At 36.2% G+C, this 26,882-nt stretch overlaps 1 protein-coding gene across 1 annotated transcript in view; it reads right to left on the bottom strand.

Annotated features, from left to right (window-relative positions):
* Window positions 1-474: 474 nt before the first annotated feature.
* Window positions 475-26,882, bottom strand: part of LOC150083404 (DNA-binding protein RFX6-like) — a 77,405-nt gene continuing 50,997 nt past the window's right edge. Inside the window, exons 9-15 of the mRNA XM_090378496.1 lie at window positions 22,869-22,918; window positions 22,545-22,704; window positions 22,075-22,219; window positions 15,700-15,794; window positions 10,764-10,881; window positions 1,070-1,192; window positions 475-791 (exon numbers count right to left, since the gene is read on the bottom strand). Of these exons, the coding sequence (XP_090234622.1) occupies window positions 475-791; window positions 1,070-1,192; window positions 10,764-10,881; window positions 15,700-15,794; window positions 22,075-22,219; window positions 22,545-22,704; window positions 22,869-22,918 (1,008 nt within the window). The remainder of the gene's footprint in view (window positions 792-1,069; window positions 1,193-10,763; window positions 10,882-15,699; window positions 15,795-22,074; window positions 22,220-22,544; window positions 22,705-22,868; window positions 22,919-26,882) is intronic.

Here is a 26,882-nt window from a genome sequence, read left to right as displayed (position 1 = left end):
ACCATACCTGTATCGACAAGAAAATGGCTCCATGTCATACTGCTCGCATTGTGATGGATTGGTTTGAGGACAAGAACTGAAAAGTTGGACTGATTGAATGACCCAGAGACCTGACCTCAATTGCATTCAAAACCTCTGGGGTGAATTGAATCACTGGGTGAACATGAAGAGAAATTGTCCAAAAAAAAACAGAGCTGAACTGGTCACTTCTTTAAAGGCCAAATAACAGAAAATATTGGAGGAGATTTACAAAAAAACTGGTGGTGAGTGTTCCACAGAGAACAGGCTGTCATAAAGGTTAAAGGTTTCAGCACACATTAGTTTTATTGTAAATAAAAGCTATTTGTAGATATGCAGGTGTCTGGATATTAAAGGTGTGTGTGTGCTTTTTTTAAAGCAAGCATGTTTTAAATAAGAAACTATGAGAAGATGCATGTGTATACATGCACACACATACACAAAATAGTTTAGAATTTACTTACCATTCTGTCCACAGCTCTCTTTATAATGCCACTTTTCATGATGTGATGTCCGTTTAAGAGCATATGATTGAATAGGATATGACTGGCCATTACTTTGGGTTGCTGCAACAACGTTTTCCATTGGTGAAACAATTGCTACATTACTTCCTGATTTACAAAAATCAACCTGCTGACACGATGAAAGCTTGTTTTTCTGAGCTGATACCATAACAGTTTTTGTATCTTTGTTTTCTGTTGATTTAGACTGCTGATGATGATTAACAAGAAAACAAGAACTGGGTGCACTGCGCAGCTGATAAGATCCTATCCCTGCAAAAACAACCAAAGCAAAATTTTAATATGCATTTTAGAAACATCTTTTTCTAATACTCGAGATTTTTCTTTCAATTGGCCCTAAAATTTTAGATGCTTAGTTTTATGTTATAAATTACTGCACACACAGAGCAAATAACTTAAGTTTTCTTACAGAAGGTACAACATTTTATAATAATCAATAAGTTAATAAATTGCACTGTATATTAAGTACGAGTCAGAATAAATACTATAAAGCAATATGAAATAACAGATTGAAAATAAAAATTACATGCCTGAATTCTTTAAATGAAGTTCCAACATAGTTTGGAGTTCAGCTTCCTTCTCTAATTCAAACTGGGACTGAATCGCAAGCATCAAGTACTCATCTAGTAACATTCGGAGGAGGTGAAATGATGCTGAATGTGAAGTTTTATATTTCAGTGAGTGTTAATGATCTACATCACCTTATTAATTATTATTAAAAAATGTATTTTCTCAATATACATGTGTAAATGTTCATATTTTGTATATTTTACATAATTACATATTAAATAAATTACTTAAAAGATACTAAAAGATTAAAGCATAAATGGAGTCTCCTATATAGAGACATCTTTATTTGTACCACTTTCAAAGCACTTATCCTAGCATCCCAAAAAGCTAAGTGAAATATCACACTCATACCAGTTTTGGAATGAGTGTGATATGACAAATTCAAAACAAAGAATAGAAATTCCACTGGGCAAAAATGCAGAAAAATACGTAAAGACAGTGCATGTACTTTTGTGAAGGTACTTATATATTTTTTTATTAGTATGGCCAAACTTGGTTATAACGAGCACAGAAATAACGAGATCACGGCTGTAACAAGCAAAAAGCCATAATGATTTTAATTTCTCAGAATCCCATACAATCGCTCACTGTTATATAACGAGGGTACCACACTCGTTATATAACAGTGTGTACTGTAAAAATACTGTAAAAATTTTGGTAACTATGCAAACATTCTTAACTGCTCGGGTAATCGAAAAAACTCTTGGAATAGAAAAAAAATGAAAAGGGCGACTTAGCTTTTATGACCACCTGCATTGAATTAGTAGCCTGTTTATGACCTTGTCCATTCTGGGATGGGGGGCTATACAATAGTATATTGGCATTGTACTTGTCACATTACTCTATTTACAGATTGTCTTGTATTCACTGAACCATAAATTTATTTCAGGACTTCTAAGGATTTTGGAAACAGATCACTTAGTCATTTTAAAGTAAAATCAGTTAGAAACAAACCCTTCCTTCGGAAACATGTCTACTAACAATAGAAAGTGTCTCTCAATTTGAAAAAAGTCAATTATTCGTGAGTTAGATTACAGTGCTTCTCAAACTTTGTGGTGAAGAATCAGTTTCTTTTATTTCCAATCTGTCACAGACCAGTACTTTTGTAAAATACAAATCTTGCAGTAACGTCTGCAACAAATTTCCAATTCATCACAGACCAGTATCAAACAGCTTGTGGACTGGCATCGGTCTGCGAACCACACTTTGAGTAGCACTGAGTTACGTGGTGCAAAAAATGTTGAAGTGTGTAAAAATTTTGCTTTGTCCTCTTCAACAGTATTGATATTGTGGAAGAATCAACATGTTTACATATCAGCACTGGAAAAGAAAATAACAAAAAAAAAAAAAAAAAAAAGTTAGGAAGTGTGAACTTCTTGTTGTTATTTGGTTTTAGGAGCATTAACAACTAAGGCCATATTGCTCCGGGGTTATGCAGTGGTCATTCCCTGACCTTTCCACATCCTCTGTATTTGGTGATCACAGGCTCGAACCCCGGTCTAATCAAGAAGCATGTGCTACGCACTGCTGCTCCTGCCCACCTGGCTACGGAGGTGCCAAAAGTGTGAGGTTACAAACATCAACGAAGTATTGCTTCAATGATTCACTACACAAAAGTGCTGAATTTTCAACAGACAATCCGACCTTGAAGGCTCAAGCAGAAAAATTTGCCAAACAATTTGGATGCGATGATTTTGTATGTAACAACAGTTGGCTGGATTGATTTAAAAGCTGAATACAAGCATATTAATACAAATAATATGTAGGTATATACTAATATTATTTTTTTTCTCTAATATTTCTTTTGTTTTTTGAATCTATCTTTGGCGTACTTACATTATATGGGGTATATCAATGCACCTGACGTCATTCTTGCGAATCTAGGTTTAGTGTATCGTGTCACTTATACATAGATTGAGAAAACACTTTTCTCTCTCTTGGATTATTTAAGTGAAATAAATAGTTTTTTTTTTTATAGATCTTCATGTTGAACTACTTAAAAAAATGTTATATTAGTTTACACCACCTATTCGGGGCAGATTCAAGTGAAAAACAGTGTCCATAATCTTGTATACAATAGAATACGAAAATCGTTTTACGCACACATCCTTTAGTCTTTGGTGTTTATCCCCCACTTGTTGCTGTTTTAAACAGCAAGTGGGGGGATAAACACCATGCGGAAAACGGTTTTCGTATATTCTATTGTATACAAGATTATGGACACACTGTTTTTCACTTGAATCTGCTCCGAACAGGTGGCGTAAACTAATATAACATTCTTTAAGTTGTTCAACATGAAAATCTGTTAAAAAAAAACTATTTCTTTCACTTGAATAATCCAAGAAAGAGAAAAGTGTTTTCTCAATCTATGTATATATGACATGATACACTAAACCTAAATTTGCAGGAATGATGTTAGGCACCTTGATATACCTAGTATAATGCAAGTATGCCCTATCTTTTTATCAAGTTATTGAGAATTAAAAAAAATATAGGAGGTAGATTTAACTCATCACTCATATAGTGAGTAATAGTTATAACGAGGAATTTTGTCAGTCCCTTGATGCTCGTTATAACCAAGTTCAACTGTATTTATAAAATCTTTATTACCTATAAATAAGAATTAAAATGTGGCTTTACGATGAATAATCTAAATTGAAGGAAAGCAAACCTAAATCCACTTACTCATGCTCAGTATCCACTAGTCAGTTGGCCAATTTTATTAATTTAATTTAAGAGTTAGTGAGATTATATATAATTTAAAGGAACCCTAAATTATCATTTTTTTTTTTTTTTTTGATTTGGTAGTTGTTGGCGCATCGGCTTCTGTGGCCACATTGCACCTCCCAAGGTTTTTGCAGTACTTTGATCCAAGCCCGAGGCGGGAATCGAACCCGCAACCTTTTGGGTTGCCGGGCAGGTACTTTACCCACTCGGCTCCCCTAAATTATCATTTATTACTCTAAGAAAACAATATAAATTCAATGCTGACTTACAAAAAAAAGTTCAGTTTATTGAGGAAATAAAACAAAGATAAATATGAAGTGCAATCCAATATTTGTGAAACAATTTTCTAATGTTCTTGGTGGTTGGGTCTGATATTAATGATCAACCAACTGCTAAACTTTGTAAAATTCTACCTATCAAGAGCATTTGTAACTGTCCTCCAGATATGTTAGTTCATTTTCAGTTAAGATGCAGTTTTTATTATTCAGTAAAAAAAAGTTGCAAGGTTTACTTTTTTAACATTTTTTTTATCACTTTTTTTGGTGTCTTGATGTTTCATTCAAAATCAGATACCTGATTATAACACAGTTGCATTATATCAAGGTATCGCTGTTTGGGTTACAGAAAGTTTGGTCACTTTACTCCTATATCAAAATATATTTCAACAAGTAAACAGCTTTATATGTTGAAAATTTTGTTTTTATAGATTTTAAAATAATGCAACCTTACAGTTTAAAATTACAAAGTACACAATGTTGCCTTTTTTCATTTGCTTCTATAGTAAAATTTTCTTAACTTCCTACTGGGCAAGATTTGCATCCAATAATGGTTCAATGGTGAAGGTAAAGAAAGCCAACACAAGAAACTTTTAGCGGTCAAACAAGTTTACCGGTACCGCAGCCTCTCCCTGCATTCTCGGTAAACAAATGGTGTGTGTTATCTGTAATGGCAGTAGAAGTCGATAACAATGTATTGATTAGTTTTTTCTCATTATTAAAAGCAGATTATTGGAGTTCATGAGTAATGTCTTTGCGGATGAAATTTACTTACGGGTACACCTCAGTCTTAGGGTGTTTATCCCCCCTTCCCGCTGTTTTAACCCAATAGGAAAATGACTTTACTGCAACTACCGTTAACACGCACTATCTGTAGAAGTCATTTTCATATCAGGTTAAAACAGTGGGAAGGGGGGGATAAACACCCTAAGACTGATGCAGTCTAGAGGGTGTACCCATAAGTAAATTTCGGCCCACTCATGAACTGAGATAATCTGTTTTCAATAATAAGAAAAAACTAATCAATACATTTCTTATCGACTTCTACTGCCACTACCGATAACACGCACCATCTGTTTGCGGAGAATGCAGGGAGAAGCTGCAGTACCAAGAAACACTTTTGACGAGTAAAAGTTTCCCGTGGTTCTTGTGTTGGCTTTCTTTACCTTAGCCAATTCCAATATTTTGAAAATTCTTCAGCAACTAAGTTTTTAAGGATTAAATGACACTTCTACTTTAACATGAGTAAGTGTTGGTGACTCTATTGTCAGGGAGATAGGGAATATACTATGCAAGAATAGGTGGAACAGGACCAGGGTATGTCTGCCAGTGGCAAAAATTTGATGTAGAGCAGATATCTTTTAAGGGCACAAAAGGTGATATTGTTGTACACATTGGAACTAATAACATTAAGAGTAAGAAATCTGCAGATATACTCAACAAGTACAGGTCAATGTTGAAAAAGAGTCGCGAGTTAGGGTTGAATGTGAAAGTGTCTGCAATTCTGCCCAAACACGATAAGAGGGAGTATATGATGGGAGCCTTGTCGATCAATTTGGTCCTGGAGATATTGTGCAAGGATCAAGGGGTAGAATTTTTTTCAGCCTGGTCTGTGCTTGTTGATAGGAGACTGCTTCTGCAGGGATGAGGTATACTTAAATAGGTGCAAGAATATTTGCTAATGCTACTGAAGCAGTGGTAGGTGGGTCGGGAAAACTGCTAGCTTCGGGGGGGGGGATACACAGACTAAAAGGTTAACAGTGGCTGCAGGCAGAGGCAAAAGTGATTCTTGCACTACTATTAGAATGAGCAACAGCCTGGAAAGCAAGGCAATGGAGATTTCCAGGACTGCTGGGAGTCATAGTGGAACAAATAAATACATGGGCCATGTTAGGGTAACTAAGAGTAGAAACAGGTGCATGTATACTTGCATGTGCACCAATGCTAGGAGTACAGTTAATAAATTTGATGGGCCTGAAGTGCTAGTCAAGACATAAAAGGCAGATATTGTTGGGATATCAGAGACTTAGTGTTACACAGACATGAGCAGAGCAGAATTCAATCAGCTTCAACTTCTCGAAAATCTGCTACTAATTCCTTAAATGCCGATCTTCAGGTAATTCTCCAGTGGAGCAGAGACAACTTAGTTGATGTCAACCCTTCTAAAACTCAGTCTTGTCTTATATCTCGCAAAAAGGATTCTTCTGCTCCAATGCTTACCTTTAGTGACACTCCGATTTCTAGGCAAAATGATATATCTCTTTTGCGGATTACCCTGACTTCTAATCTCTCTTGGCACAAGCACATTACAAATATTGCTTCCTCTGCATCTAAAAAACTTGGTTGTCTCTTTCAGCGTTACTTTTCTTCCAAACAGCTGCTCACTCTGTATAAATCGCAAATCTGCCCTGCCATGGAATATTGTTCCCACATCTGGGGTGGTGCCCCCAAAACCTCTCTCAGGCTTCTTGATTCCATTCAGAAGAGGGCAGTTAGGTTAATTAATGATTCATCTCTAACAGAGTCTCTCCACTTGCTTTCTCATAGACGTACTGTTTCTGCTGCATGCCTCTTCTACAGATACTTCCATGGGCACTGTTCTTCTGAATTGGCTTCTATAATTCCCGCTCTCTCTTTCAAAACAGTCCGAACACGTGCCGCCACCAGCCATTTACTGTCCAACTTCAAACCCACAGAACCAACTTTTCATCTTCCTCATTTATTCATTCAACTGCCATTTTCTGGAACAACCTTCCTTCATACGTATTTCCTAAAAATTACAATCTACAGAAGTTCAAGTCCAATGTCAACAAATATCTTCTTTCGTCTTCTCAACCTCCAACCCAAGCACGGCACTAAGTACTAAATATTCTAATACCTCTCGTGTTTGGGGTTCACATAAAAAAAAAAAAAAAAAAAAAAAAAAAAATTAGAATTTGGGGAGTACAATGTGTACAGAAAGGATAGACAAGACAGGAAGGGAGGAGGGATTATGCTGTTAGTTAAGAAACAAAATCTAAGGAATTGCATCCAACTGATGTTGGTGGACAATGCAATGTTGAGTCTGTTAGGTGTGACATAAGCACTGGGAAAGGAAAAATGAGAGTAGGTGTGTGTTATAGGCCTAATGAATCTGATGAGTATAATGAGCAATTGGGAGAGAAATAGAGTGGACCGGTAAATCAGAATATCTTATAATGGGGGATTTTAACTTTCCAGATATGAGAGAGAGAGAAAATCTTTATTTCAACTAAATGAATACAATGTACATATATAGATTTAAGTGAAGTTGCAATTGTCCTGTCACAGCCAATGGCCGTTGGAATTTGGGGAGTACAATGTGTACAGAAAGGATAGACAAGACAGGAAGGGAGGAGGGATTATGCTGTAACTGGGCAAATCTTGCCCAGTAGGAAGTTAAGACTGGAATATCGACTGGAACTTGTGGGTTACTCACTCGCACACTAATAAGACTTTTGTGGATTTATTGGATGGCTGTTTTCTACAGCAACATGTTTGAGAGGTAACCAGAGGGAGTAATACTCTTGATCTGATTATCAGCAGTGATTATTCATGCAGTAAGAATTTGCAGATAAAAAAAACCACTGCGTGAAAGTGATCACAATGTACTGATGTGGGAATTACTTCAAGATGTAACTGCCATCAAGGCTAAAGGGAAGGGCTATTTCTTTCGTAAAGGTGACTACAGGGGGTCTCAGACAGTTTTTAAATTCTGTACAGTAGGATCAACTGATGATGTTACCAACGATGAATTCTAAATGGGAAGCCTTCAGGGACTTAGTTTTGGAGGCTACTAGGCTTTTCATTCCAATTAAGAAATACTGTTCAAGGTTTAGGCCTAAATGGATGTCAGATGAACTAATGAGGCTCGTAGCAGAGAAGAAAAATGTATGGGATGCATATAAAGTATCAGGTGACACAGAAGCCTGTGACAGATGTAAACTAGTCTGTAATCAAGTTACAAAGGACATTAGGCAGGCAAAGGGAGATTACAAGAAATCCTGGCAAAGGATGCAAAGAGTTCTTTACTTATGTAAACTCTAGAAGGAAAGGGATGAATCAGATTGGACCACTTAACATAGATTAGTTGACTATTGATGATCATGCTCAGGTAGCTGATAAACTGAATGAGTATTTCGCATCTACATTCACACACACAGTGGCATAGCTACCATGTAGGCAGACAAGGCAATTGCCTCCAGGCCCGGGCGTCTTTGGCTGTCTCCTCTTTTCGCAATTTTCATTAATTAAGTAGGGGCCCGAACATGTTCTTTGCCTCCGGGCCCGAAAAAGGGTAGCTACGCTACTGTTCACACATAAGGAGTTATTCAATGAGGGGAGTGCCAGAAGTTTATCAAACTAACAGGGAGCTAAGTGATTTTGTAATAAGAGAGGAAAGTGGAGGAGAAATTGTTGAAGTTAAACATAAAAAAAAACACCTGGGGTGGATGGAATCTATCCAGTTATATTAAAGGAGGCAGCAAAGGAAGTAAGCAAACCCTTAGCCATAATTATGAGAGCTTCCTTGGACTCAGGGAAGGTCCCCATGGACTGGAGGTGTGCAAATGTATCACCAATTCACAAAGGAGGTTCAAAATGTGACACAAGTAACTATAGATCTGTTAGTTTAACTTGTGTTCCAGGGAAAATAATGGAATCACTCATTAAAGAAGCATTACAGGATCCTCTAGACAAGACTGCAGTAATAGTTAAGACACAGCATGGGTTTGTTAAAGGGCGATCTTGTGTGACCAATTTGATTGGATACTACGATGTGGTCACAAAGGAACTGAATGCCAAAAATAATTTTGATATCATATTGTATTACAGAAAAGCTTTTGATACTTTTGTACATGGAAGACTGCTGTACAAATTGGAGAGATATGGCATTAAGGGTAAGTTGCTACAATGGATAAAGGGATGGTTGAGTGGGAGACGACAGAGAGTGGTAATCAATGGACACTGCTCTTTGTGGACAAATGTTGTTAGTGGAGTTTCCCAGGGTTCGGTGTTGGGCCCATTGTTGTTTTGTATATTTATCAATGATATTGATGAAGGTATATCAAGGTTTAATGTCCAAGTTTGCAGATGATATGAAGGTTGGCAGGGTTGTTAACTACTCCAACTAGATCTAGATAAGTTGGGCAAATGGGCTGAGAAGTGGAAACTGAAGTTTAACATTGACAAATGCAAAGTACTGCATATGGGTAGCAATAACCGAAGAGAAACGTACCAACGTGTGGTACTACACTCAGGGAAGCGGAGAATGAAAAAGACCTGGGGTAATTGTGCAGTCAGATATGAAGTTCTCTGAGCAGTGCAGATGGGCTGCCAGTGCAGGTCATGGAGTCTTATCAATGATATATAGGAATTTTGGTAGCAGGGACAGGGAAGTGATTATCCCATTATACAAGGCAATGGTCAGGCCACACCTAGAGTACTGTATACAGGTCTGGAGGCCTCATTTTTAAGAAGGATGTAAAGTTGCTAGAACGAGTACAAAGAAGGGCAACAAGATTGGTGAGGGGAATAAAGAAGTGCTCTTACCAAGAAAGGCTTAAGTTCTGCAAATTGCAGAGCGTGGAGAGCAGGCCTTATACACCTCAATCAGATCACCTGAGTGATCTGATTGAGGTGTATAAGGCCTTGAATGGCTTGAGCAAGCTGAATGCTTTTGGGATTCTTCCTCTTGCTCAGATTTAGAACCTGAGGGGGCACAGATTCAAATTGAGAAAAGACAGGTATAGAACACATGTGCAGAAATTTACCTTTAGCCAGTAGGTAGTTGATTGGTGGAACAGACTTCCATCTTTTGTTATGGAAGTTGATAGCCTAAATAAATTTAAGGCTAAATAAATTTAAGGGGTGAAATGGGAGGGTTTTTTTTTTTTTTTTTTGCTGATGTTGCATAAGCTTGCTTTCCTGCATTGTGTGCCTGTACTAAAGTGGTTTTGAGTTTCTCAATTTAAAAATGTATTTGAAAAAAAAAAAAATATATATATATATACACACACACGAGGGGGGTTTTGATAAGTTTCCGGCCTCAGAAAGAAAACATGGCGCCAATGACAAATGAATGTCATTTTTTCACTTGGTGCAACGTTCCTGCAGCAATTCTATTCCATGGTAATAGAAGTCTTTTTCTTTGTCTGCAAACCATCCCTCTACTGCTGATATAACGTCTCTTGTGTCCCTAAATGTAGTACCTTTGAGGTGCATTTTGAGGTTGGGGAAACAGATAAGTCTGAGGGGGGCAAGGTCTGGAAATAAGGGGGATGTTCAATTATTTCATACTGCATCATAAATTTTCTCCATTGCAATTCTGGCCTTGTAGTAGGGAGCATTGTCTTGGAGGAAAAGGATGCGTTTTGACAACTTTCCCTGCCTCTTTTCCTTCAAAGCAGCATACAATTTGTCCAACATGACCACATAACATTCAGCATTCAAGGTGGTACCTTTTTCCAGGTATTCGCCGAGTATTATCACCTCACAATCCCAAAATATCACACCCATCACTTTCCCCTGCAGATTTCTGTCTGCAAAATTTTTTGTGTCGTGGTGATCCATCATGGTGATTCCTATTATAAATAGAAGACTACCTATATTCTGTTTATATAAACAAAATTCTTACCAAAGCTTTCAGCATTATTAAGTGTCATGCTATGCATGATTCGGACACCAAAAAAAGTCCACTTCAGAATGAATTCCTGAGCTCTTTGCTTTAAGGACTTTCCATTTTGCTTGCTGGGCTATCAGAAAATAGCAATCTTACATCAAAAACTATTAAAACAATTAAAAATTTATAGTTTAATTATGACATAGTAAGAAACAGCTAATCAAACAATGAGTTTAATAATAAACATGAGAATATTACTTCTGCAGTATGCTTATCATTCTTACAATAAGGACAAACCAATTGATTGAGGTTGACTATGGCCCTTAGCCCTATGATATTAACTATTCTAACTTGGCTTGCACACCACAAATTTTATACTCTATAAAAAAAAAAAATTAATATTTAATTGTTTTAAAATAGAATTTGCATTTTGAATGTTCATTCAAATCACTGTTTGTTCATCTCCAATTTCAGCTCTCTTAACTGAATGAATACCACCAAGCAGGAAGAAAAACAAAAATCCAAAAGTTAACTTACTGGTGCAAACACATGCATTATTGAAGTAATATCACAGGGTTAATATCATAAGCTCAGTGCAACTTCAATAGACATCTTACTGGCAATGTCACTCAATGAAATTGGTATGTGCTATCAGTCAGTACATACACTATGCTGCCACTTTATTAGGTACACCTACCAAGTAGCATGTTGAGCCTCCTTTAGCCTTCAAAACAGCCTGAATTTGTCTAGGCATGTATTGAACAAGATGCTGGAAACGTGCAGGAATGGAGTACCATGTAGACATGAGTGTGTCATGCAGTTCCTTGAGATGCAGAGATGGGAGAAATCCCAGGTGCCGTCTGACACGAACATACCTAGTTCCTTGAGATTCGACGGAGGTGTAGGCCTGCAGTGAACAGCCCTTTCCAGCTCATCCCAAAGATATTCAATAGGATTGAGATACACAGACTGAGTGGGCCACTGCAGCAAAGAAAAGTCATTGTCATGTTACTGGAACCATTCTGTAGTGATTCGGGCTTGGTGCACCGGCGCATTATCCTGCTGAAAGTAACCATCTGACTGAGGATAAACTGTTAACATGAACGGATGCACTTGGTCAGCAACAATGTTTTGGTATGATGTGGCATTCAGATGTAAATCTATGGATATCAATGGACCCAACATGTGCCAAGAAAACATTCGTCACACCATAACACTGCACCCACCACCTTGCACAGTAGTTTTCAGACATGGTGGGTCCATGGATTCATGTTGTTTTCCCAAATTCTGAGCCTTCCATCAACACAATGCACCAGGAACTTCGACTCGTCAGACCAAGCAAATGTTTTCCAATCCTTGATAGTCCAGTTGTTGTTGTTGTTATTTGGTTTTCAGGAGCATTAGCAACTAAGGCCATATTGCTCCGGGACATGCGGTGGTCATTCCCCGACCTTTCCGCATCCTCCGTATTTGGTGGTGACGGGCTCGAACCCCGGTCTAATCAAGAAGCGTGTGCTACGCACTGCTGCTCCTTCCCACCTGGCTACGGAGGCGCCTTGATAGTCCAGTGCTGGTGTTGCTGTGCCCACAGGAGGTGGGTTCTCTTGTTCTTCATTGATAACAAAGGTACACAATGTGGCTGTCGGCCATTCGCAACAAAGTGCAACTAGTGGTCCGTTGCAATATTTTGTTCTGTGCACCAAGGTTGTATTCTGATGTGATGTGTGACATTGTGGCCCATCTGTGTGCTTGCACAATTCTGACCATTCTCCTCTGACCTCTCTCATCAACAAGCGATTTTCTTCCAAAGGAGTGCCACCGAGAGGATGTTTTCTGTTCGATACACCCTTGAAACTGTGGTGCATGAAAAGTTCAGGAGAACTGCCGTTTCAGAGATGCTTTGTCCAGCACGTCTTGCACCTACTATGAAGCCACATTCGAAGTCCATTGTATCACTCCTTTTCCCCATTCATGCTATAGTTTGTACGCTTAACTGATACTAGAAAAGTGGTTCTGCTGCATTTATATCCACAACTGTGGTCATGTGATTTGCAGCGTTGTGGGACAAACCATTTGTGCGCACAGCAGGGGTGTACGTAATAAAGTGGCAGCACAGTGTATTTCCTGTATGGTTGAGGTACACACAGATAAGAACACAATTAACACAATCACAGTTCACGATTTACACTAATGCACACAACACTTGTTTACAAACACTTGTTCATTTTGTTCACCACTTGCTCTGTAAACAAATACACTTTTCAAAATACGAAAATGGTTGCTTGATGCAGAACCCACTCGCATATACTGGTAGAGAAGTTTCTAGGGCACTGTGTTGAAAGTTCTATAACCTTCGAGAAAACACACCGACCTTTTTTCTGCACATAATATTCTAGGATGTTCTAAAACATTCTTGAATGTTGCAAAAAGCTCCTGAATTCTCTAGAAATCACCCAAATGTGTTAGGAAAAAAAATAAAAATAAATAAATAGATGGAAAAGATGATTAAACCAACTACAGTTCTTGATTTTTGGTCATTAACCTATTCTATTTAAAAACTGAGGGTGATGAGAACTTTGTAAGCGCTTATCTAAGTTTTTTAACATATTTCTTATGCAAATCTGTCAAAATAATTTCAGGGAGGAATTGATACCTACCAGTGCAATAAGATAATATTGCATGCACTCGCTCGCTCTCTCTCTCTCTCTCTCTCTCTCTTGTTGCGTCTCTAACATGCTGCTGTAGCAAACAGTCATACTAATGAATCTATAAAAGTCGTGTTAGTATATGAGTGATGAACCCACATATTCCACTCAATATTGGGAAAGTTAAAATTGCCCATTATAATATACATTCTGATTTATGGCGCATTCTATTTCTTTGTATAGTTGATCATTATATTCATCACAGTCATTAGGCCTATAATACACTCCTACTTGCATATTCTCATTTTTGTTTTCCCAGTACTTATATCACTGCACTTGTGTTCAGTTCGACTGGGTGGCAGTGATCACAATGTACAGATGTGGAGTTGACTTAAAGACATAACTACTGTCAAGAGTAAAGGGAAAGCATTTTGCTTTCATAAGGGTGACTACAGTGGTCTGAGACAGTTTACAAATTCTATGCAGTGGGACCATCGGATGATGTTTCCAACAGCAAATTCTAAATTGGAAGCATTTAGGAAAATAATTACAGATCTACTAGGCTTTTCATACCAACTAAGAAATACCCTTCAAAGCTAAGACCTAAATAGATGTCAGATTAATTTATGAAAGATTTGTGGCAGAGAAGAAAAATGCATGGTATGCATATACATTATCAGGTAATGCAGAAGCCTATTGTAGATATAAACTAGTCTGTAATCAAGTCACAAAGCAGGTTGGGTAAGCTAAAGCAGATTACAAGAAATCTCTGGCAAAAAATAGCAGCAAAGAGACTTCATTCTTATAATAACAGTAGAAGGATGGAATTTAAGGAGCTTCCAGTCTTAAAATTATTCTTCTGATTACTTAACTTCACTAAAATATGCTGTACCATGTACAATGCAAATTTATTGCCTAAGTAATATCTGGAATGATTTTAAAAAGGTTAAAAAAAAATTTTTTTTTTTTTTTTTTTTCCCCTTTTTATGCAGTGGCGGGGAGGATAAGCTTTTTTTTTTTTCCTTACCAAATGGCTAATTAAACAAAAAACAGGTTTAATTAGCCATTTGGTAAAAATATCCATTAACTAAAAACAATGTGTATGAAGTTAGTATTAACAGAGGCATACGATGCAAGAAAGCAAGCTTGTGCAGCATCAGCCAAAAAAAAAAAAACCCTCCCATTTCACCCCCTCCATTCGTTCCAAATGCGTCCAGCTCAGCCTTAAATTTATTTAGGCTATCAATTTCCACAACAAAAGATGGAAGTCTGTTCCACCAATCAACCACCTACTACTGGCTAAAGGCAAATTTTCGCACATCTATTCTACAACTGTCTTTCCCCAATTTCAATCTATGCCCCCTCAGGTTCTTAATCTGAAGATTCAGCTTGCTCAACCCATTCAAGGCCTTATACACTTCAATCAGATCAGATAACGTTCAGCAGCTATGCAACTTTTGAACTAAATCTGGCTGGCTAAGAGCCAATATAATTTGGTTTGTAGCTTGTGATTAACAATGAAATGCAAGCATTAAGACTGGAGCATGCATTTCAATTTATTAGTCTATGTTTCATGATGAAAATTGTCAATTGGTTCAAATGCATTGATCAGTGCAAGCTATAATTTCATCCTGACTACTTTTTTTTTTCAATATTTATTCAATATATTTTTTTTTTTTTTTTCAATATTTTTGGAGACCACAATATTTTGTGGTCTACAAACCTTTTTGGTCGTGCACCCTTATTTTACTTAAAAGGACTGGCATGCACCCCGGGATAAAAAATTAAATATATAAGTTTAATATTTTTTAAATTTATAAATCATTTACATGGAAAGCATATCTAAAATCACATTTATAAAATCACATAATTTTAAAAGATCACAAATAAAAAAATACAAAAAATTAAACTGAAGTTCAAGTACAAAATGCATGTACTTGAACGTGTATGATCAATGGCATGATCGAATAAAGTCGTGTGATCAAACAAAGCTGCATACTGAAGTATTAAAAAAAACATTTATAATTTTTATTTTCAATTATGTTTCGAAAAACTAAAGTTTTCAAAATTAATAAATTGATTTATTGTGAATTATCTTATGCTCCCCATGGATCATCTCGCACACATAGGCGTGCTTGCACCCAACTTTGGAGACCACTGCTCTAGTTCACAGCCTCTGCAAGCAACTCCTATTCCTTTCAGAAATTAGTTGCTAGCAAATAACATCTTAGATTAATCAATAACATATCAGATTAATCCATAATCTAATAAATTATATAAAATAAGTGAAAAATATTTTCACTTACCTTTATAACTTTCTGTTCCATTACTATATCAAGCCATTCAATAAAGTTTTCTACAGTAGCCTGCTTCCGTAACTGCTCTTTAAATTCATGAAGAACTGGAAGTGTAATGATTATTTAAAGAAAATTAATTTTTATCAACTCGGTTTCTTACTGAGAAATTAAGTTAATTCAGTACAGATAAAAAAATAATGGCTAGCATATTTTAATCAAAAATTAAGTTAATAAATAATACATTTCCAGTTTGATACTATTGTTTGATTTTAATAATCAAAGTATAAAGATAAATTTAAGGCTTCATTCTCTTATGAATTTTTTAAAAATATTATTCCCATTTATCAAAAATGGATAATTGATCTTGATACCAGATCCACTCCCCTAATCAAGTGCTTTGCAAACTGCAGGTGCTATGTAATTCACGTACATTGTATTCATTGGCTGAATTGTATGTTGTGCAAGCAGGGGGGAAAAAAACAAAAAACCTCACAGAATAAATCCTACTCTCTCTACCTGAAATTGGCCAAATACAGCCCTAATCAAAGAGGTCTTTATAAATACTTCCAGTCTATGATGGGACTTACACTCAGACTTCACCAAACAAGTGGCAAAGGCACTATACTGTCACAGAAGACTTCGGTGAATTGAAGAAGTCCCATATTGTCCTAAGTGGTTTTTCTCTGCAAACTTTTGACCTGCCATAAGTAAATGCTAGTCTTAAAATAATCTCTGAAAAAACTTTTGATATCCATAAGTCGCTCTTATATATACTACTTGTAAACAAATAACATAATCAAAAGGCTATTCTGAAATTAGCAATAAAATTGCATGATGATGCAAGGAAGTAAACTTGTACTGCTTCTGCAAAAAAAAAACTCATTCTCAATATTAAAAAGGTGACTTCCAATTCTTCCTTTAATTTTTCTGAACTCTTTGCCTCATCAACCTTTGCAAGCAACTTAATCCAAAGTTTTGCAATGTGCTGCCTGAAGGTAACCTTCATAAGATCTTATCTATTGTGCCCTCTGGTGGCTATCTCACTCACCAGTGAGAACATGCTTCCCTTGTCCATTTTGTTAATCCCTCTCAGGGCTTCACACACTTAAATCAGATTACTCCTTTCCCACAGGGTATCTAATTGCTAAACTTTGCAGACCACACCTTATAAGTTATTCTACATAGAGAATGCTTAGTGCTCACCAATCTAGTCACTCTTCTTTCCACCTTCTCCAAATCTTTCTTTAAATGTGGCCTCCAGACCAGTGCCTATATTCCAAGTGTGATCACTAAACACTTGGAATATTGTTTGAAATTTGTTCAAAATATGATGCCATCATGACAGCTTGTTTCAAGACTTACTGGCCACTCCTTGCAGAGCAAGTGATCCCAATTACCATGCCTCTGGCAACTATTTCTGATCTATCTTCTTGCTAAAATCTCATTACCACATTCTATTAAATTGTGTGTCCAGTCTGTCATTCACCCAACTCTACAAATTACTTGTAACTTGACTTTATTTTTGAAATTCTACTTTCTCCAAGTGATACAATTTTTCCACTTTCTTAAAATCTGTACTCAGCAGTTAATTCCCATTTTTTTGTTTGTGTTTTTTACCTCTCCACATTCTTATACCATTTTTCCTATACCATCTGCACTGAAATTTTCATGTATCCACTCAATTCCAAAAAAGTTACCATTACAGCAGCCCTTTCCAAAGTAATAGAGAAATCCATTTAAGTTAAAACCTTTATGACCCTCCCCTTCTTAATTCCTTCTATGTCAATTCTCTGAAATAATCTTCCTCTCTGTATTTTGTGAACACTGCAATTTGAACTTATAGAAATTAATCACTTTGGCTCTCTACAATTCAGATCTTTTGTGGTTCTAGTAAATTATAGGTTGTCTGATAAAATTTCATGTCAAGAGATGACCATATTAAAAAAAAAGAAAGATGAAAATCATATAAATATTATATATATTACAATATATAAAGAGTTGGAAGAAAATTCTAGTAAGTATAAATATTACCTTCTAAACAAAGGCCTTTCAATTAAATTATGTTTGCAAAATTATCAGGAACATAAGATCCTATAATAAATTCCTTGGGAAAGATAATTTTTTTGCATAATGACATTTCATTCTAACAAATAATAATCAAAATTATTTTAACAGATCATTGTTTGTTTAAACAAATTCCATTGCACTTTTCTGACATTCAGAGGCAGCAATTTCTGTTTTATTTTACTTAGCTATCAATTTCAAATCAATAATGAATAAATAACATATGTACTACAAAATAAATACATTTGTACAAAAATTTTCATTTTTAAAGCATATTTCTTACATTTAGAAATACAGTAATTTTCATGTTAATATGTTAATTTTTGTTTTAATGCTATTTAAAATAATTTATAGTTGAATATTAGTGCATCTGAAATATGCAAATTCAGATTGCACAAAAGTTGAATTGGAGTGCTTACTTAAATGATTTTTTCCCAAAAAAGTGAACAGTTTACAGGAACATTTTTGGAACAAACGACTTAATCATGAAAACACAAAGCCTTATCAGAGGCAGGTTATGATAAGGTGTGCTGTTTTAGATTTGGCACCAAAGCAAGGCCACAAGGCATTAGTAGATATTGTGACTCTAAATTGTTTATATTAATTTTTGTCTGTTTAATTACTTAATCCTCTTCTCTCCAGTTGAATCTTATGGCTTCCACAGCACTTCTTCATCTGTTTAAACTTTGTGCTTCTCTTTTTATTTTTTTCCAAGAGTGTTCCTATTTCGCCATTTTTTATTCTTTTTCAGGTCATTCCAGGCCTGTCCTTTTTATGTCTGCCTCGTGGGTTCCCTTCCGTTCACTTCATTACATAATTTTTCCTGATTAATACTAATTCTGGTGCTGTTTCTGCAAATCACTTTACCTGGATTTCTTAACATATGACCAATCCATTTCATTTTTATAATTTTGATTGGCATCTATTACATCTTTACCCATAGCTTTTTGTTACTCATTTTGTCTGATCAATGTTGTATAACTATTAGCATTAGTAGTGGCATTTGATGCAATAAAGCAAGCTTGTATAGCATCAGAAAAAAAAAAAACCCAATTTCACCTACTCATTCACTCCCTCCAAAAGTTTTTCCAGTTCTTTCTTGAATTTATTTAAGCTATCAACTTCCATAACAACAGATGGAAGTTTGTTCCAGCAACAACCACTTGCTGACCAAAAAAAAATGTATCCCAAGTGTTCTTCTTATGCATTTGTTTATGAACACTCAATTTGTTAGCAACCCTTTGGATCGGCAGTCATGTTCCTGATCCATACAGTAATACTGACTTTACATTTGTATTGAATAATCTAATTTTATTTCTATTGCTTATATCTTTGGACTTCCATACATCATTCATCATCTTGTATATCACTTTTACTTTTTGTATTCTATTGATTATATCAATCCTTTCTCTCTCCATTTGTTGAGTGACCTGAAATATGTAATATTTCAACTGTTTCTTCTCTAGTTGTTAGTTTGTTACTATTCTATTTTGTTGTGGGTTATTTTCATTGTTTTGTTTATAGTTATTCTTAAACCGAATGTTTCAAATTTATTACTCAATTTATTTACTTGTTGTTGCATATGTTGATGCTTTTGGGCTAAGAATATGCCATCAGCAAAGTCTAAGTAATTTAATCTGGTTGTCCGTCCCTGCTATATTCTTGTATTTTCTCTATTTGATATCTTCATTATCCAATATATATATATATCCTTGAACTGTTTATCTTTATTCTTGTATGCATCCCCGATTTCTTTACCTGGTACTTTATTTTGTAACAATTTCTTCTTTATTTCTTTTCTTTCCTCTACCAATTTGAACCATTTTATTTGGGATCTACCCTTTGTGCTGTCTGTACCTAATCCCAAGGAATTTTTCACCGTGTGAGTTACCTATTTTGGATCCATTTCAAGAAACTCAAATGTCTTTTTTCGGAATACTTGGACACAGTATTCCAAATGCAGTCTTACAATTTCCTTATACAGTGGGATTATGACCTCCCTATCTCTATAGGAGATAGGGAGGTCACACCATGAGCTTTCCTGGCTGTCTGCTTACACTGCTCAGAAAACTTCATATCATAAACCAGATCCTTTTTTTCGGCTACTGTTTTAAATTTAACCCCACCAAGTGGGCAAGTTATTTTGTGGTTACTATTCCTAAAGATCTTTTATTTTGCTGTATTAAAACATATCTGACACTTTTCTGACAGTTCTTGAAGCCTGTTCAAGTCATTCTGAAGGAATGCTGCTTGGCCCTGATCATTAACGACTCTCACAATCTTTACATCTGCAAATTTTGACATTACATCCTTTAGCCCTTTATTGACATTGTTTATGAAAATCAGAAACAATAGTGATCGAACAACTGATCCTTGGGAGGGCCTGGCCCACTTTGAACATTGCATCAATCTGAAGAATATCCATTAATAACAACCCTCTGCATTCTGCCCTGCAATCATCCTGAAATTCATCTTGGAATCTTTCCAGTAATCCCAACATGTCCCAGCTTATGCAGTAAGCTTGCATGAGGGACTGAGTCAAATGGCTAGCTGAAATCCAAAAAAACTATGCTGAAATTGTTCCCTACATCCAGCTCATGATAACTGTCTCAAAACAGCTTACTAGGTCAGATAACATGACTTTCCTTTAACAAAACTGTGTTTATGTTCTTCAGAATGTCATTTCTACCTAAATGTCCCTGGATTGCACTTGTAATCATTGCTTCTAAGATTTTCCCCTACCACCAAAGTCAGACTAACGGGTCTGTAGTTATCAACTTCACTCTTAGAACTGACTTTATGTATTGGTGATATGTTGGAACTTCACCAATCCAAATAAATCTTTCTCGAGTCGAAAGATGCCCTCATAATTAACTTCAATGGTTTAATACACTCCCTGGGCTGCCTCCCTCAAAATTACTGGGTATATGCCATCAACTCCAGGAGCCTTACTTTGCCTTTATGCTCGAAAGTTTTCTAAAAAACCGTCATCTGTAATTTCGAAATTACTAATTTCAAATGACTTGGCTTCACTTGCACAGTCTCTTTTCAGCATGAAGGGGCTTTCTTCAGTAAAGACTGATTCAATTCATTGGCAATATCAGCTGAATTATTTGACTTTCTCCACACCAAGTACACAGGGTGTCCAAACCAATTAATTTTCTTCTTCTTCATATTTACATATGTGAGAATACTCCATCCCCATTCTTTGCTCTCTCAGCCAGTGCTTTCTCAAACTCAGCCTTGGCCTCCTTAACCTTATCTGTGGTACTATTACAGATGAACGTATAATTATTGTAAGCTTTTACTTTTAATCACTAACTATCCCATGCTGTATTTTTCTACTCTATTAGACTGGCCAGCTCCCTCTTCCTCCTCATGCTATATTTTCTTAATGGTATATATGCATTTGCAGCTTCTGTGATTATGATTATTGTTGCTTTAAAAGGTATTTCATGTTTCTAATACATTTGCTTTCACTCTGCAATATTCCCAATTAATAGATGCCATATAGTGCCTTAAATTGTCACAGTCCTCTTTTCTGAAATTAAAAACTGCCTTCACCTTTAACTACTTCCATCTTTCAACTAACAACTGCACGATCACTACTTGCCAATGGTTCCTGTACTCTAAGTCCTTTGGATGTCATCTGATTCATGAGAACAATCAGGTCAAGAATATTCTTACCCCTAGTATTTTATCTAACATGCTGGTACAAATAATAATCATTTAGTTTACTTAAAAATTTTAATTCCATTTCTTTTTATTTATTTTTTCATAAAAAAAGGTAGCGATACTCACAAGGGTTGTGACAGGTCAATTTCAAAACAACGTTTATTTTTAAAGTAGCTCACATATGGCAGAAATGTTGCCATCTTCTGTGTTAATCACTATGATAAAGAGTTTTTATATGAATCATTATAATTAGGAAGCTATCAATTTATATATACAAAATTTAACAGTTTCTCTAACTGATGCAATAACAGTATATCCGCTTGAAAGACAATATGTATTGAATTGTGTGAAAGATAACAATGAAATACAATAATTCCTCACTGAAAAATAGAAAGTATCATAACAAAATTTAATTTATGGAATGCTTTGGTAAACCAACATTTCAATTAAAAGTTAATTTGTTGCCGATATAACCAGAAAACTAAAATGAAATCCAAAGCTTAAAAAAAAATAAATGAAAACCTGAAATTTTTAATATGCTATTTCTCATTAGAAGTTTACTTTGTATAAAAAAAAAGCACTTACAAAAAAGTTAATGATTTAGAATGTTGATGTAAGAATTACTATGAAACAGCCCAAACGTACACTCAACGTTAAACTGGAAGTCACATTCTCCAATAGCAAGAGCAGTATAAAAAGCTTGACAAGTAATACTGCTAAGATCAACACAGTCCATATCTTCTGCCATTGCTTTTACAATCTCAGCATCATATAATACTGGACGAATTGTCTGAAATGACATAGTAAGAGAAGTGAAACACAGAAAAACTCTAGTTAAAGTGAAATTTTAATAATATTTTGATTCTAAAAATCAAAAAAGCAATATAATAACACCACATTATTATAAAACTTAGGAGTGTATGCTAGTTTTATGAAGGACATCAACTAAACATTTATATTTGCAGTCAGATGCTTAGAGGACCATAAGAAACTAAGATTTCTAATAAACAATTATTTCCAATCTGATGAGATCAGCCTATCAGATAAAACCAATTGTGCAAAATTAATACCTTAAATAAAACATTTTAATCTAACTAATGAAGGATCCTTCTTACTTGGGCCAAGTGAAGAAAGGAAACTTGTCTTTTTAAGGACTGAGAAAATAATACAGCAACAGGTAGCTTCACCTCCAATATACAATCTGGCAGATTCTCTAATGAAACTCTTATCCATCCCTCCCAATGATGTGCAAGATTATGAATATCACAGAGCAGTCTGCAAGTATAAAGATAATTACTAAAGGGTTTAAGGATTTAAGAATTTTTTTTTATATGTATATATAATTTTTTTTTATGGCTGATGCTGGATAAGCCTGAATCAGAATCAATTTGATAATAAAATCCATTGATATAATCATAAATATAAAATGTTTAACTTACAGTTCAGTCATCTCTTGCATAGTAGCTGGTATTAATACATCAGTTAAAGTCTATAAAAATAATAAAGGAGAATAGGACATATTAACTGAGTAATGCACACACACGCACACAGACACACACAAACACACGGTACATTCAAAAGGTTCCCAGAATTTCGCTATAAAAGTTTGAGTGAACAGTTGGGTTTACTAACCTAAATATGTTGTGCAAGATGGATATGTGGAATAGGACCAGGGTATATCTGCCAGGGGGCAAAAGCAGATAACATTGTAGAACAGATATCATCTTTTAAGGGCACAAAAGGTGACACTGTTGTACCCATTGGCACTACTGATATTAAGAGTAGGAGATCTGAGAACTTACTTAACAAATAGAGAGCAATGTTTAGAATGAGTTAGGAAAGAATTTGAAAGTATCTGCAATTCTGACCATGTACAACAGTACCTATTGAGGGCCCTGTCATTCGCTTCAGCCCTGGAGAGAATGTGCAAGTCTCATGGGATAGAATTTTTCTCAGAAAGGGCTGTGCTTGTTAAAAGGGGAGACAGTTTTCACAGGGATGGAATACACTTGAATAGAAGGGGTGCAAGAATATTTGCTGATGCTATCGAGGCAACACTTGGTGAATCAGAGAGCTGCTAGCTTGGGGGATAGGGGATACACAGACTAATAGCTTAATTAGAGCTGTGGGCAGAGGTGAAAGTGATTCTTGCACTGCTACTATTGGTACGTGCAGCAGCCTGGAAAGCAAGGTGTCTGGGACTACAGGCCCTGCTGTAGGTCATCATGGAACAAAGAAATACATGGGCTATGTTAGGGAACTAAGAGTAAGAACATGTGCATGTATAAGTGCAAGTACAGTAATGTAAGAGCATTGTAAATAAATCTGAAGTACTGATTAAGTCATCAAATGAGACACTGTAGGAATAGCAGAAACATTAGCATTAGTTGAGGCATATGATGCAAGAAAGCAAGCTTCTAACAGCATCAGCCAAAAAAAAAAAAAAAAACCATTTCACCCATCCAGTCACTCCAAATGTTTGTCTAGTTCAGCCTTCAATTTATTTAACCAATCAACTTCCACAACAACAGATGGAAGTCTGTTTAAGCAATCAACTACCAGCTGGCTAAAGGAAAACTTCCACACATGTAGTCTACAAAACTGTCTTTCCTCAATTTCAATCTATGCCCCCTCAGGTTCTTAATCTGAGCAAGCCAAAGAATCCCATCAGACTTAAGCCTGCTCAAACCATTCAAGGCCTTATACACTTCAATCAGATCACGGTGCCAACTCTCCAAATGCTGCAACTTGCAGAACTTAAGCCTCTTTTAGTAAGAGCACCCCCCCTCTGTTTCTTTCTCTCACTAATCTTGTTGCCCTTCTCTGTACACATTATAGCAACTCTACATCCTTCCTAAACTGAGGCCTCCAGACCTGTACGCAGTACTGAAGGTATGGCCTTACCAATGCCTCATACAAAGGGATAATCACCTCCTTGTCTCTGCTAGCAAAATTCCTATATATCATTGACAAGACTCCATGACCTGTTCTAGGAGCCCATCTGCACTGCTCAGAGAACTTCATGTCTGACTGCACAATTACACCAGGTCTTTTTCATTCTCCACTTCCCTGAGTGTGGTACCACACAGTTGGTACATTTCTCTTGGGTTACTGCTACCCGTATGCAGTACTTTGCATTTGTCAATGTTAAACTTCAGTTGCCACTTCTCAGCCCATCTGCCTAACTTTTTTTATATCTGTGCAGTAGCATACTGTCTTTACTGTCACTAACAACTATACCAACCTTTGTATCATCTGCAAACGTGGGCATTAAAGCCTGATATACCTTCATCAATATCATTGATAAATACAAAAAACAACAATAGGCCCAGCAGCAAACTCTGGGGGACACTACTTATTACCACTTTTATTACCACTTATTACCACTCTCTGCCATCTCCCACTCAACCATCCTTTTATCCATTGTAGCAACTTGCTTTTAATGCCATACCACTCCAATTTCTACAGCAGTCTTCCATGTGAAACAGTATCAAAACCCTTCCTAAAATCATTATTCTTTGCATCCAGTTCCTTTGTGACCACATCGTAGTATCCAATAAAATTGGTCAGACAAAACCTCCCCTTAACAAACCCATGCTGTCTGAACTATTACTGCAGCCTTATCCAGGTGATCCTGCATCACTTCTTTAACCAGTGACTCCATTATTTTCCCCATAACAGATGTTAAACTAACATGTCTATAATTATTTGTGTCCACCTTTGTGAATTTGGGATACACTTGCACATCTCCAGTCTATGGATGCTCTCATAATTATGGCTAAGGGTTTGCTAGCTTCCCTTGCTGCCTCCTCAATATAACTGGATAGATTCCATCCACCCCATTTGCCTTTTTTATGTTTAACTTCAACAATTTCTCCTCCACTTTGCTCTCTGTTATTACAAAATCATTTAGCTCCCTGTTAGAGTTTAGTAAATTCACAGAGGAATTCTGTAGAATTCCTCTGTGAATGCAGATGCAAAATACTCATTGAATTTTTCAGCTATCTCAGCAGGATCATCAACAGTTGAACCACCAACATAAAGTGGACCAATTTGATTCATCTCCTTCCTTCTAAAGTTTGCATAACTAAAGAAGTCTTTGTTGTTTTTCTTTCCATCCTTTTCCAAGGATTTCTCGTAATCAACCTTCGCTTGCCTAACCTCATTTGTGACTTGATTACAGACTACCTTATATCTACCATAGGTTTCTGTGTCACCTGATAATTTATATGCATCCCATGCATTTTTCTTCACTGCTGCGAGCCACATTAGTTCATCTGATAACCATTTAGGTCTAAATCTTAAACAGTATTTCTTAGTAGGTATGAAAATCCTAGTAGCTTCCAAGATTGATTCCTTAACATGGTGTCATAAGTGATGCCAAATTTGAATAAGGTGAGTACAATGAATACAGAAGGATAGACAGTACAGGAGAGGTTATCCTCTTAGTTAAGAAAGATTAAATCTATGGCAGTGCATCCAGTTTAAGTTTAAGATTGACAAATGCAAAGTACTGCATATGGGTAGCAGTAATCACAGAATAATTTATCAACTTTCATTCTCCACTACACTCAGAGTAGTGGAGAATGAAAAAGACCTGGGCTGGGGGTAATTGTGTAGACATGAATTTCTCTGAGCAGTGCAGACATGCTGCCAGGATATCTCAGGGGTTTTGTCAATAATATACAGAAACTTTCCTAGCAGGGTAGTAGTAGTAGTAGTAGTGGTGGTGGTGGTGGCATGTGATGCAAGAAAGCAAGTGTATGAGTTCATGCAGCATCAGCCAAAAAAAAAAAAAAAAAAAAAAACACACCATTCCCTCCAAATGTCTGTTCAGTTCCTCCTTATATTTATTTAACCTATCAACTTCCACAATGACAGCTCAAAGTTTGTTCCAGCAATTAACCACCCACTGGCTAAAGGCAAATTTCTGCACATCTATTCTACATCTGTCTTTTCTTAATTTGAATTTATACCCCCTTAGGTTCGTAATCTGAACAAGTGGAAAAATCCCATCAGAATTCAGCAAGCTCAACCCATTCAAGGCCTTATACACCTCAATCAGATCACCGCACAGGTGCCTAGTCTCTGGCCACTGCAATTTGCAGAACTTAAGACTCTCTTGGTAAAAGGATCCCTTCATTCCCCTCACCAATCTTGTTGCCCTTCTCTGTACATGCTCAAGCAAATCTACATCCTTCCTAAAATGAGGCCTCCAGACCTGTATGCAGTACTCAAGGCATGGCCTGACCATTGCCTTATACAGAGGGACAATCACCTCCTTTACCCTGCTAGCAAAATTCCTATATATCATTGACAAAACCCCATGACCTGCCCTGGCAGCCTGTCTGCATTGCTCAGAAAACTTCATATCTGACTTCACAATTACTCCCAGATCTTTTTCATTTTCTACTATCTTAAGTGTAGTACCACACAGTTGGTACATTTCTCTG

The sequence above is a fragment of the Mastigoproctus giganteus genome, chromosome 7, assembly GCF_048544385.1.
Source record: "Mastigoproctus giganteus isolate SK-2022 chromosome 7, ASM4854438v1, whole genome shotgun sequence".
Classification (NCBI taxonomy): domain Eukaryota; kingdom Metazoa; phylum Arthropoda; class Arachnida; order Uropygi; family Thelyphonidae; genus Mastigoproctus; species Mastigoproctus giganteus.
The sequence above is the reverse complement of the archived record's forward strand: the minus strand, read 5'-3'. Positions and strand labels throughout refer to the sequence as shown.